Source organism: Macaca nemestrina, chromosome 13 (assembly GCF_043159975.1).
Source record: "Macaca nemestrina isolate mMacNem1 chromosome 13, mMacNem.hap1, whole genome shotgun sequence".
Classification (NCBI taxonomy): Eukaryota; Metazoa; Chordata; class Mammalia; order Primates; family Cercopithecidae; genus Macaca; species Macaca nemestrina.
Window position 1 is genome coordinate 27,813,036 of NC_092137.1, and position 12,878 is coordinate 27,825,913.

At 40.2% G+C, this 12,878-nt stretch overlaps 1 protein-coding gene across 13 annotated transcripts in view; it reads right to left on the reverse strand.

Moving 5' to 3' along the window:
- LOC105479735 (ribokinase) overlaps positions 1-12,878 on the reverse strand; it is a 115,716-nt gene that overhangs the window by 40,420 nt on the left and 62,418 nt on the right. For 12 of the 13 annotated variants that reach the window (XM_071076441.1, XM_071076440.1, XM_011737908.3 and 9 more), the window contains exon 7: positions 11,406-11,594. In XM_071076441.1, the coding sequence (XP_070932542.1) occupies positions 11,406-11,594 (189 nt within the window). Of the gene's footprint in view, positions 1-4,435; positions 10,123-11,405; positions 11,595-12,878 lie in introns of those variants that run through there. The other variant, XM_071076445.1, reaches the window with a different exon arrangement.

The window sequence follows — 12,878 nt, forward strand, 5'->3', positions numbered from 1 at the left end:
GTGAAGATGACATTTCTGGTAAGCAGTTACAATTAGATTTCTAGAGCCCTGGGTATTCAACTGATCACATGCAGGATTAAGAAAGATAATTTAAAATATTGAATTCTGCCTGATTAGCTAATAAATGAGGTGATCTGTTGATGTGGAAGTAATGTAATAGAGCTAATATGGCCCCCTGGGCATGACAGATGTCTTGTGCCTTGTCTATCCATCTCTTCTGCAATTACCTTGTCCTCTGTCCTTTCCTTACAGTCAGTGAACTTCTTTTTGTCTTCTTCATTTTTCCCAGCCACCAGAGTCTGCAGAGTTTTACTAATATCATTTCTAAGGTTAAGAGGGCTATTTCGGAACCTCATTTGGGTTTTCTTTTTTCTATGATGATGATTTCAGAGATGTCGTGCACTCTCTGTAACTTAGTTTTTTTGGCCTGGCCTTTGTATGACTGTAGATAAAACAATCTAAGGATATGTTTAAAAATGGAAAACTGGGTAATTATTCTATTTGCAAATCATTTATAGGGAGCATTTATATCTAAGATTATTGTTTCCCTGGGCATCTTCAATGTAGAACCTAAGGAATGTAAGAAATCCAATTGATCCCCTAGTCCCCTGAGAAAACTAAGGCTCAGGGAGGGTAAGCAACTCTTAACACTCAAACTAGTTACTTTCCCAGAAGGAACTAGAACTCTTTTTTCTTTTTTTGAGACGCAGTCTCTCTGTCGCCCAGGGTGGAGTGCAGTGGCCGGATCTTGGCTCACTGCAAGCTCTGCCTCCCGGGTTCACGCCATTCTCTTGCCTCAGCCTCCCGAGTAGCTGGGACTACAGGCGCCTGCCACCTTGCCCGGCTAGTTTTTTGTATTTTTTAGTAGAGACGGGGTTCACCGGGTTAGCCAGGATGGTCTCGATCTCCTGACCTCGTGATCCGCCCGTCTCGGCCTCCCAAAGTGCTGGGATTACAGGCTTGAGCCACCGCGCCTGGCCTAGAACTCTTTTATTATTTGCAGAGGGCCTGTTATTATATGCCAAGCGTTGTATTAAGCAGTGGGGTTGCCCAAAGAGAACTCTCTGAGATGAACCTTAAGGATGGGCAGGAGGTTGCCTCAACTAAAAAGCTAGTTTGTGAATGTTAAAAAATAAGAATCACATTTTCACTAACCTTTATAGTTTAGCTCTTACTTAAATAAATTTAATGAAAAAATGATTTGGTTATAGTCTCTGAGAGTGGTGCACCTCTCCTCCAGGTTTGATCATTCAATGATGAGAATGAAAGAATATGAGTTGCTCCAGAACCTTTGCTGTCTGGAATGGCCATGATCCTGCAAATCACTGTCCATGCGTATTAGTCCATTTTCACACTGCTATAAATACCCAAGACTGAGTAATTTATCAAGAAAGGAGGTTTAACTGACTCATAGTTCCGCATGGCTGGGGAGGCCTCAGGAAATTTACAATCACGTGGAAGGAAGAATCCTTGTTCTCAGTGTATACAAGGATTATTTCATTTAAATGAGGCTGCAGTGTACTGTACAAAGAAAGCAAGGCCTTTTCAAGATCTGGCAGCTTCTGAAGATCTACAGAAAAGGCGCAATTATAGATGCCTGTATCATGACAAGTGACAAGTAGGCACATCTTACATGGCAGCAGGTGAGATAGAGCGTGTGAAGGGAAGGGAGAAGAGCCCCTTATAAAACCATCAGATCTCGTGAGAACTCACTCACTATCACAAGAATAGCATGGGAAAAAGTGCCCTCATAATCCAATCATCTCCCACCAGGTCCCTCCCTCAACACCTGGGGATTACAATTCGAGATGAGATTTGGGTGGGGACACAGAGCCAAACCATATCACCATGTGGTCCTGCTCCTTACCATGGTAGGAAGAAGCTGGAGTTGCATCATGGTACATTGTACTAATGTACAGAGCCAAGAGAATATTCATTCTGCTTAATGGTGGGTGATACAAGCTCCTGGTCTACGCTACCTGGTACCCAAATGATCCATAAAGTGGTAAAGTGAACAATCAGATATACAGGGATGTACTAGTGAGAACTAATACATACTGAGTGCTTACATGTGCTAGGCACTGTTCTCAGGGTATACATGGATTATTTCATTTAAATGAGGCTGCACTGTACTGTACAAAGTAAGCAAGGCCTTTTTAAGATCTGGCCGCTTCTGAAGATCTACAGAAAAGAAGCCTGTATCATGAGAAGTGACAAGGAAAGTCAGTGCTGGAATGTCAAATAAGAGAGAGTGAAGGCTAGGCAGACTGTCACCAAATCAAAAGACAGGGTGGTGAGTGAGGTAGCAAGTCCATGGGTGTTGGAGACAGACAGATAGGCAGACCGACCAACTTAAAATCAATCCTGGCTCTGCCAACTTACCAGCTGTAGGCCCTTGGGCAGGTCAAGTAACCTTTGACCACAGTTGCCTCCTCCCTCAAATAGTCAAAAACTCATCCTGCAGGTTGTTCTGAGGATGTGAAGTAATGCATAGAGTCCAGCATGATGCCTGGCACAGAGTGGTGCCCAGCTTTTATTGTTAGTCTAAAGAATCCTCATGTCCCTAAAGAATCTAATTTCAGAGGCTAATGAACCAAGGAATTTCAGAGGTCAGAGGTGCCTCAGAGATCAGCCACACCAGACACATCATGCTTGGATGAACAACCTGAGCCCCTAACATAAGAAATCATTTGCCCAAAGCAGCACCGCTAGTTAATGGCTAAATCAGGGTTAGAACTCAGGCCATCATCTGCTCTCAGCCACTGGGACTGATGACTAGAGTTAAACCATATGCAAAAACCCTTGAGATATTTCACCAAAATGATGATTTAGGACAGTCCTCTTAGTTTGCTTTGGATTATTTTCTCTTTACGGAACAGCCAATTTTCTAGCATTCACTTCAGGTCACTTCTGAAGCACATTCACTTGACTCCGTGTATGTATTAGGCTCCTAGGGCTGCTATAACAAAATTACATGGACTGAACAGCCTAAACAATAGAAATTTATTTCTCACAGTTCTGGAGGCTGGGAAGTCCAAGATCAAGGTACTGGCAAAGTAGGTTTCATTCTGAGGCCTCTTTTCTTGGCTTGTAGGTGGCCACCATCTTGCTGTGTGCTCACATGACTCTGTGTGCACGCAGAGCAGAGAGAGAAAAAACAAAGGGAGAGAGCGAGAGAGCAAGCTCTCTGGTGTCTTTCCTTATAAGGATGCTAATCCCATCGAACCAGGACCCTACTCTTATGACCTCATTTAACCATTGCTTTCTTTCCCTATCTCCAAATACAGTCACATTGGGGGTTAGGGCTTCAACATATGAATTTTGGTGGGAACGCAATTCAGTCCACAGCACGGTGTTACATGTTCCTCCATCTCTCATGAGCCATTCCATTCACGACTGTTTCAAATGGGAGATGAAGTACGTGAACTACTAAATACCTAAACATGAGGCATCACCTATTGGCTGGTCCCTTTTATAACTCCAGATAATCCATCAACTGAAGACCAAGCAACGTGGCAAAAGCCAGAGTTAAGATCACTCAAGCTATGATTAATTGTGAGACTGAGGGTTGAAGAGTTAAATGGAAATCTATAAGCAGATTCATTCATTCAGAAAACCTGAACATGAGGAAAATTTGTCTGAAGATCTGCTGTACATTTGAATGATGATCAGAAACAGTGATGCTTTGACATTTATTCTGGTATTTCCAAGAAGAACTGTATAAAATAACATGTTTTCTGAGGAATGATTTCTTTAAAAAGATTAAGAAAAAAACCTGTCAAAGTATATAATAAACTAACCAGACTGACGGAGCCTTAAGTGTCCTCAATAGGAAGGTAATGGAGATCTATCTTTTTGGCACCAGGAGTCTATCCATTCAGAGGTTATCCTACGTCAAGGAGCTCCTTGGCTCAGTTATATGAAGATTATGAATTGCTTGAGAGGTTCTTTGTGAGGATAATGCCCAGTACACCCTCAGAGAAATGGTATCACCGATCTTACTTGCTAGATATGGCTCCAAACAGCTTTTGGCCATGTCCCAAAGTCATATTTATTTCAAATTACAAAGTAATAAATGAAAAAATACAGGCTTATGGAAAACCTCAAATAATTCAGTAGAGTATGGAGTAGACAGAAGTCCCCCTTTATAACACCTTCTCCCCAGCCTATACCCCATCCCATGAATAATGATCATAACAGCTGGTGAGGTTCTTTCCAGATTTTAAAATATGCATTTACTTAGAGATAGCTAGAGAGTTACTTTCAAGTAAATGGCACTACATTATTATTAATATTTACCCTTTTTCTATTGATGATTAGGAAGATACACCTCAATTTTTGGTTATTGCAAACAAAGCTGAATTAAACATTCTTGTACAAATATTCGTGTATGTGAGCATTTTTGTAGGACAGACTCTTAGAAGGAGATTTACTATTTTCTGTCTTTCTTTTTTTTTTTTTTATAGAGACAGGGTCTTGCTATGTTGCCCAGGCTGGTCTTGAACTCTGGGCCTCAAGTAATCCTCCTGCCTCGGCCTTCCAAAGTGCTTGGATTACAGGTGTGAGCCAGCATGCTTAGCCAAGATTTACTATTTTCAAAGGGAAGGTATATTTTAAAGATTAGTACTGTCAGCTGGGTGTGGTGGTTCACGCCTGTAATCCCAGCACTTTGGGAGGCCGAGGTGGGTGGATCATCTGAGGTCAGGAGTTCAAGACCAGCCAGACCAACATGGTGAAACCTTGTGTCTATTAAATACAAAAAATTAGCCGGGAGTGGTGGCGCACGCCTATAATCCCAGCTACTTGGGAGGCTGAGGCAGGAGAATCGCTTGAACTGGGGAGGCAGAGGTTGCGGCAAGCTGAGATTGAGCCATTGCACTCCAGCCTGGTCAACCAGAGCAAAACTCCATCTCAAAAAGAAAAAAAAAAAAAGATTAGTACTGTCAAACTGCCCCTCTGGAAACACTGTAGAAATTTACATTCCCACCATAATTACGTGACTGTATAATATTTGTTTTGTGATCTATTTGGACTTAAACATTCTCAAATTTTAATTTTGGCCAACCTTATGGGCAATAAAGAGGACCTCACTGTTATGTTAATGTATATATTCCTGACTTCTAATGAGGTTAAGCATTGTCTCATTAATTTTTTTCATATTTCTTCTTCAGTGACTTGCCTATTTATATTATTCTAGAGAAATACTTGATTTTTTTAGTTGTATTTACACTATTTTTTAGTTGTAATTTTTTGGTTGTAATATGTGCAATTACACATATTAATCCTATAATATTGCAAATGTTCAAATTGTCTGTAAGTAGATATTCAAAAGTGTATGACTATGCAGAGAAAAAAATCTGGAAGGATTTACACCCAAAGGTTAATGATTACTTTTAAGTGGAAGGATCATGGATACTTGACTTTCTTCTTTATACCTTTCTGTGTTGCTGCTCTCCTTCCCCCCTTGAACATTAAAGTATGTATTAATTTCACAAGTAGAAAAAGTGATTAGTGGAATAAAGGTGATAATGAAGGCTCTCAAGGCAATTCTGACAGACAATTTCCAAAGGCACTTTGAGTAGTAGCTGTTATCAGTAGAGTAAGTCTCTTAAAGTCAAGGTTTGAAGGAAACAGTTCTTGGATAAAACATTTGACAGAGCAGTTCAAAATTAGCCTTATTACTTTACAGTTACCTCTTCAGCAGCTAAGATTTGACCATTTTTTTAAACCATATTATTTTACTCACCCAGCCCTTTCTCAAGTATTGCCAATCAACAGTAAGGGACACCAAAACATCTTGGCTATAACAGAAGCTTCTGGACAGAAATGTGCAAAGCCTCTATTCAAGGACAAAATGGCTTCTAAGCCACAAATCCCCTCAGAAACTCAACTAATTACCACATGCAAAGAAAGTATATGTTGATCAGAAAGAAGGAGATGAGGAGAAGAAGAATAGTCTGCTGGGGAACCACAGTTCAAGGAGAGTCACGGAGACTAGTACTGGCAGTGCTCATGAAGGAACTGCTGAGTATTCAGTCCTCCCAGCAGGACTATGGCTAAGCAAGGAACAGGGCCTCAGGTTGCCTGCTTTGAGAAACACCTCTTGAGATCACCTCAATTCATTAGTTCTAAGTACATTTTGTAATATTAGTTTGACTTTCCACTGGTGGAAGTGACAATGGTGGGGAGAGGAGAATGTAGGGCGGAGGAAAGGTCACACTAAGTCGGGAGTAATGGCCCCTCAGATGCTAGGTTTTCAAAGATTGAACTGTCAGACTGGATGGGGCCTAAGAGGTTGATCCATTAACCCTATCCTTGAGACAGCTGGGACGGCTGTGGGCCAGAACCCAGGAGGAGAGGAATACAAGAGGTCACCTGGGAAACCTGTGAGTAACCAGCCAGCCCCAGCAATCACCTCATCCTAAGAAAGTGCTTCTGTGCAAACTTTAACAGAAATTATCTCTACTTCTTACTGGTGCAATCCTAATTTAGAGTTAACTCTCAAGCCCTGAGTAGTTATGGGACACCCATGCAGCTGGCTGCCACTGCCTAGTGCCTCATCAGCAACTCTGAACACTACAGGACTCAAATGTGAAGGATAGAAAGGAGAATAAAGAACAGGAAAGATATATTTCCTGTGCCCCTGGCTTGTGTTTGTTCTCAGTTTACTTACATACCCATGCATTATTACAGAGTGAGTGATTCTTGAGAAGACAGATTTAGCCTATGGACTAAATTCTTGAGAGTGTTATTGTAGATTCCAGGACTTAACCATTTACATAAAGAAAAGCAATTTATACGTCAAGAATTTCAGTGCTTGTAAGTCAGGGATAACTAATGTTATAATATATCACAGTAGCACAATCCTAAAATATACTATGCTTAGGTGTGTGTCTCTGACTATAGAGTGCTTAGTGCAATCCTAAACGCAAGCAGGCAAACCCCCTAACATTCAGGGTGGAAGAACAGAGGGCGGACATGCACGCTCTGTCATTTGGAGGCTGAGATTCAGATAACATGTAGAAATGGGAGAAAAGACACATCTGTCACGTCTTCCAAACTGAGCTGAGGACATCTGCAGCTACTGCCACCATCTCACTCTAGTACAACGGGAAAAACAGATGTAAAAATAGAAGTGATATATTCAACTATTAACAGTGAGGCAAAACTGAATATAGCAGTCTGCAGAAGCACTGACGTAGAACGGGAAATGGCTTCTTCTAGGGCAGGCTGTCTGCCTCGAGTGGACAACATGCCAACAAACTAAAGATGTTTCCACTATCCATGTCACCCCTGACTTTTTAATAAGGGATTAGGAGGAAGAGAAAAGCGAGAAGGTTACATACCGACTGAGAGCAAGTAATACCCTCCTCACAGAAAAGTGAAAGAGCTCATTTGTTCAGAAGAAAATGCCTCCCTGGGAGCTTCTCACTCACCACGTGAATTATCTTCTCTTTATCAGATTTACGAAGAGGCTGCACAGCTGTGTGCAGAACAGGTAAGAATTTTAATAATGAAAGTGCTGGATGAGAGGACGAAGATAGCATAAAAAAGATGAGGAAGATTCTAGACCCAGAAAATCACTACCCTGGTTCCTGTCAGTGTCACTGCTGCTCCACCTGGGGGATGCCGAGAGTCCACTCACGTATATTCAGTAGGGCAATTCAGTGGAGAGTCTTTATCACGAATATCCATTCATGAGTGAATTGCTTAGGTGGAGCTTTTTTGTTGTTGTTTGAAATATAATTCATGCATCATAAAATTCACTCTTTAAAAGGGTATGCTTTAGTGTTCTTTAGTATTATCCACAAGCTTGTCTAACTATTACCACTGATGCCAGAACATTTTCATCACCCCAAAGAGGAACTCCATACTCATCAGTGGTCACTCTCCATCCCCTCCCAGCAACCATAAGTTGACTTCCTGTCTCTATGGATTTATAATACCTATTCTGGATATTTCATAGAAATAAAATCATAATATGTGACCTCTTATGCCTGGCTTCTTTTACTTAGTAGTATGTTTTCAAGGTGCATCCATGTCATAGCATGAATCAGTACTTCATTCCTTTTAAAAAATAATTATTTAACAATTTACCTATTTTAACATAAATAACTCAGGGCATTTAGTATCCTCACAATGTCGTATAATCACCAACCTCTTATCTAGTTTCAAACCATTTCCGTTACTCTAAAGTAAAACTCCTTACCCATTAGGCACTTTCTCCCCATTCCTCCTCCCCTTAGTCCCTGGCAACCACCCATCTATGCTCTGTATCTATGGATTGATCTATTCTGAATATTTCATTTAAATGGAATCACATAATATATAATCCTTTGTATCTAGCTTCTTTCACTTAGCATAATGCTTTGGAGCTTCATCCATGTTGTTGTATGTATCAGTATTCTTTTTAATAGCTGAATAATTTTCCATTGTATGGATATACCACAATTTGTTTATCCATCATCTGCTGATAAATATTGGGTTCTTTCCAATTTTTGGCTATTATGAATAATGCTGCTATGAACATTCACATACAAGTTTTTGTGGACTCATGTAAGGTTTAAGTATAAATGCCCAATCTCTCTCCATTCCCATTTTCATGAGGCAAATACTTTAAATTCTTTTAGTGGTTTCTTCTGGTAATTATCTGATGTTTCTGGCAATAAACTTATACTGCTTTTAGAAAACCAGCTTTAGGGTTGCACATGGTGGCTCATTGCCTATAATCCCAGCACTCTAGGAGGCTGAGGTGGGCGGACTGCTTGAGCCCAGAAGTTTGAGACCATCTTGGGCAATGTGGTGAAACCCTGTCTCTACTAAAAATATACAAATTAGCCAGGCACGGTAGCGTGTACCTGTAGTCCCAGACACTTAGGAGACTGAGGTAGGATGATCACCTGAGCCTGGGAGGCAAAGGTTGCAGTGAGCCAAGATAGAGCCACTGCACTCCAGTCTAGGCAACAGAGTGAGAACCTATCTCAAAAAAAAAAAAAAGGTCAATTTTAGATATTATCTCTTAAGTTCCAATTATGGAAGATGAGCGTTTAGTTTTATGTCCCCCCATGTGCAAATGCACACTCACTTTATCTTCCCATCTTCACAATATTATTCTAATCTCCATTTTTGGTTAAATCTAGAATTGGCATTTACATTGTTATGACTATGCATTTATAGCATTTATAGCCACGTCATATACAAAGATTATATTCACTTCATCATACTTTTTCCCCTTAGGTTCTAGATGACCTAGAAGGGAAAATTTGCTTTACTTAAACATTTTCCTCAGTTTCCTATGTACTAATTAATAGTTCATCTTCGAATTCTGCAAGAAAATGAAAAATCTCTAGATATATTAAAACACACTAGACATTCTACTGTTTTCTTGTCAGCATCCACTTCCCTATCTTCTGATAAGAGTGATCTGAATCTGAAACCAGGGACAGGGACATGACATGAGGCACAGTGTGGGCAGGGAGTGGACCCACCTGAGCTCACAGCCCACTATGAGGAGGGCAGAGCTGACAGGGAGGGAGCCAGCGAGCAAGTGACCTGACTTGCCTGGATGACACCGTTCAACCTCTGCATTCTGCCATATCTTTACACTTTGCAATTATATGCAACAAATAAATCCTTTTTCCTGCATAAGCCTGAGTTGTGCTTCTGGTGCTTACAATCCAAAGGGGTAGTAACTAACATGGACACCGAGAATAGGGGCTGAGCCACTTCTGTGCATCTACGTAGGTCTTTGAGGAACTCTCATTTCACTTTTAGCAGGAGATGCATAGAGTCTTTTCACTTTAGGTCAGGACTTAAAGTAGTGTTAGTCTAATGGAGGATCGATTTCAGAACTAAGGATCCCCTCAAATACAGGTTCTTGTCCTTGACAAACAGAAAATAAACTAATAGTTTCAGAAATGACTAAATATGAAGACAATAGCAACACCAAGCACACTTTATCAAATACCTGGTAAAGCACATTTTGAAAGGCAACCAGGATGTTAATTTCATGTCACATAACCATTTCTTGCACTTGAATATTTTTCAAAGTATATTCACATCCAAAACTTCATCAGATCCCCTCAGCCTTCTTTTTTCATAATGACCCACATTTTGAAGTCACTTTTAAGCATAAAAACAAACCAAAATATATTTTATGAATAATTATCTATCAGTTTCTTCTAAATAAAAACCCTAAAATGTTTATTCTTCCTCAAGTCTAGTTTACTTACTTTTCTAGTCCACTCTCCTGAATTGTTTTTTTTTTTTTTTTTTTTTTTGAGACGGAGTCTTGCTCTGTCACCAGGCTAGAGTGCAGCGGTGCAATCTTGGCTCACTGCAACCTCCGCCTCTTGGGTTCAAGTGATAATCCTGCCTCAGCTTCCCAAGTAGCTGGGACTACAGGTGTGCACCACCATGCCCAGCTAAGTTTTGTATTTTTAGTAAAGACGGGGTTTCACCATGTTGGCCAGGATGTTCTCAATCTCCTGACATCGTGATCCGCCCACCTCAGCCTCCCAAAGTGCTGGGATTACAGGCATGAAGTGGCGCCCTGCAAGCTCTTCTGAATTCTAACAATAAACAAACAATTTATGTTTCCCTAGCTTTAGGGGAACCATGAGTCTTTTTTCTAACTTGTTTCCTTTTTATTCCTACTCTGTAGCCATGGCTTGTTCACCTAGCACACTGGTCCTTAGCACAGTACCTTACACAAAACATGTCTGTGTGGAGTCCATATGCCTAGTTTCGAATCTCCAGCTCTGTTACCTACCAGCAATGTGATCCTGTATAAGTTTCTTCATCTGCAAAATGGAAACAATACCTGTCCCACAGAATTGTTTAAAGATTAAATGAGATGTATGCAAAAGAGATGCGGCAAGCATGCAGTAAATGTTAGCTGCTAGAATTTGTTGGTTAAAAGAATGATCTCTGCTTAACCAGTGCTCCTTGCTGTTCATTTCACATGAGAAGCTTGTAAGACACAGCTACTTGTTCACTGTCTAGAATCTAAGCCCTACAAGGGCAGAGACTTTGCCTTATTTATTGCTATATCCCCAGCAACTATCATATATCTGGGACATAATAGGTATTCCACAAATCCCTATTTGTTGAATGAATGACTGGATAAATGAATGAATATAGGTAATACAGGTATAATTTTACTGCTATTCTGACTTTATGAATGAGGAAACAACATCTCAGAGAGGTCAAGTTGCTTGCATGAAGTCCCACAGAGAGTTAGAGAGGGATTAAAACACAGTTCCCCTGCCTGGTTGTTCTTCTCTTTCACCATATCACTTACTAGGCCTTTATTTCATTATCCAAAAATTCAGGTGCGGCATCTAATTAGCTACTAACTAACAATTTTCAAGGGCTAAACATGATTCTTAAATTTTAAAACTTACCGTGGTATCCACAGCCTTGACTTTCTCTGTGGGAATGTGCTTTGGTTCAGGTTCTGTCTGCGACAGCACCACACATCCCTCAGCCCCTAAGGTAATGATTACCACCTGGCAGCCCCTTCTCGCGAGCACTAATGCAGCCTCCCCAGCATCTGCAGCGCTGTTCACTGTGAGGCCAGTTAAAATCTCAGCCTGGAATACACAAAAGTCAACAGAAACAGTGGTGAAAATAAGTAACCCGGATCCACTTCCAGATTTGTTTTTCTAGAAAATGTCTCCCTTCTTTTTTGTAATAACCAATGCAATGGGAACCTTGATGGATACTGGTACAGGAAAATAAAGCAGTAACAGTGATGACAAAAACAACCTATAAAAGACATTTCAAGCAGTAACAGTGATGACAAAAACAATCTATAAAAGACATTCTTGGGACGACTGGGGAAATTTGAATGTGGCTTGGATATTAGATGATAGTATGGAATTACTGACAATCTTCTTAGGTGTGATAATGGTACTGTGGTTCCTCTTAGGAGATGTATGCCGAAGTATTTGGGGTGAGGTATCATGTTGTCTGCAACTTATTCTCAACAACAAAATACTTTTTTTCACTTACGTTTCAACAAAAACAAAACTAAGTACACACAGGGAAGAGGAAAAGCAAATATAGCAAAATGTTAACAAATGTTTAGGTGAAAGGTAGTTGTTCATTCAGCTTTTCTGCACATATAATAATTTTAACAAAGAGTTAGGGGCAACAAAGGGAATTCTATCAAAAAAAAAAAAAAAGAAAAAAGGAGGGTTGGAGGAGAGGCAGGAAAGGAGAAAGGAAAGGGCCACTGCCAATGATTTTGGTATAAATTGCACCTGTAAGTTTGGCACCTAAGGACATAATTCTTCCAAGCCTCTCCTGGGCCATAACCCCTCTTCTCAAATTTCCAGTTTTTGCTTTCCATGTTTGCAGACTGCTCGTTTCTTTTGTTTTTGCCAGAGAAGATGGAAGCAGATTAGGAGAGGTACTGACAGGTAGCAGAAAAAGCAACGCCCTGGCATTCAGGAGACCTCTCCTACTCACTCAGTCTGTGACCTTCCTCACATCAATTACGATCTGTAAAATGAGGGAGCTCAACAAGATCCATATTTTTCTTCCAATTTCTCTTTCAATGTACTAATTTTTTATTCCATTCTAATGCTTATTTTTCTACTGAGTGATTTAAAAACATTTCCATGACTATTTAGGTTTTCACGACTTCTAATTGGTTGTTTTTCATATTCGCATGTTGTTGCTTCAATTCTGTGTTTCTTTCACAAAATTTTTTCTTCTTTCATAATGAATGTTAATCTTAATTACACTATTTTAAAGTATTTTTTGCCTTGTTTATTTATTTAGAGACAGTATCTTGCTCTATTACTCTAGCTGGAGTGCTGTGGCATGATCACAGCTCACTCCAGCCTCAAACTCTTGAGCTCAAGCCATAC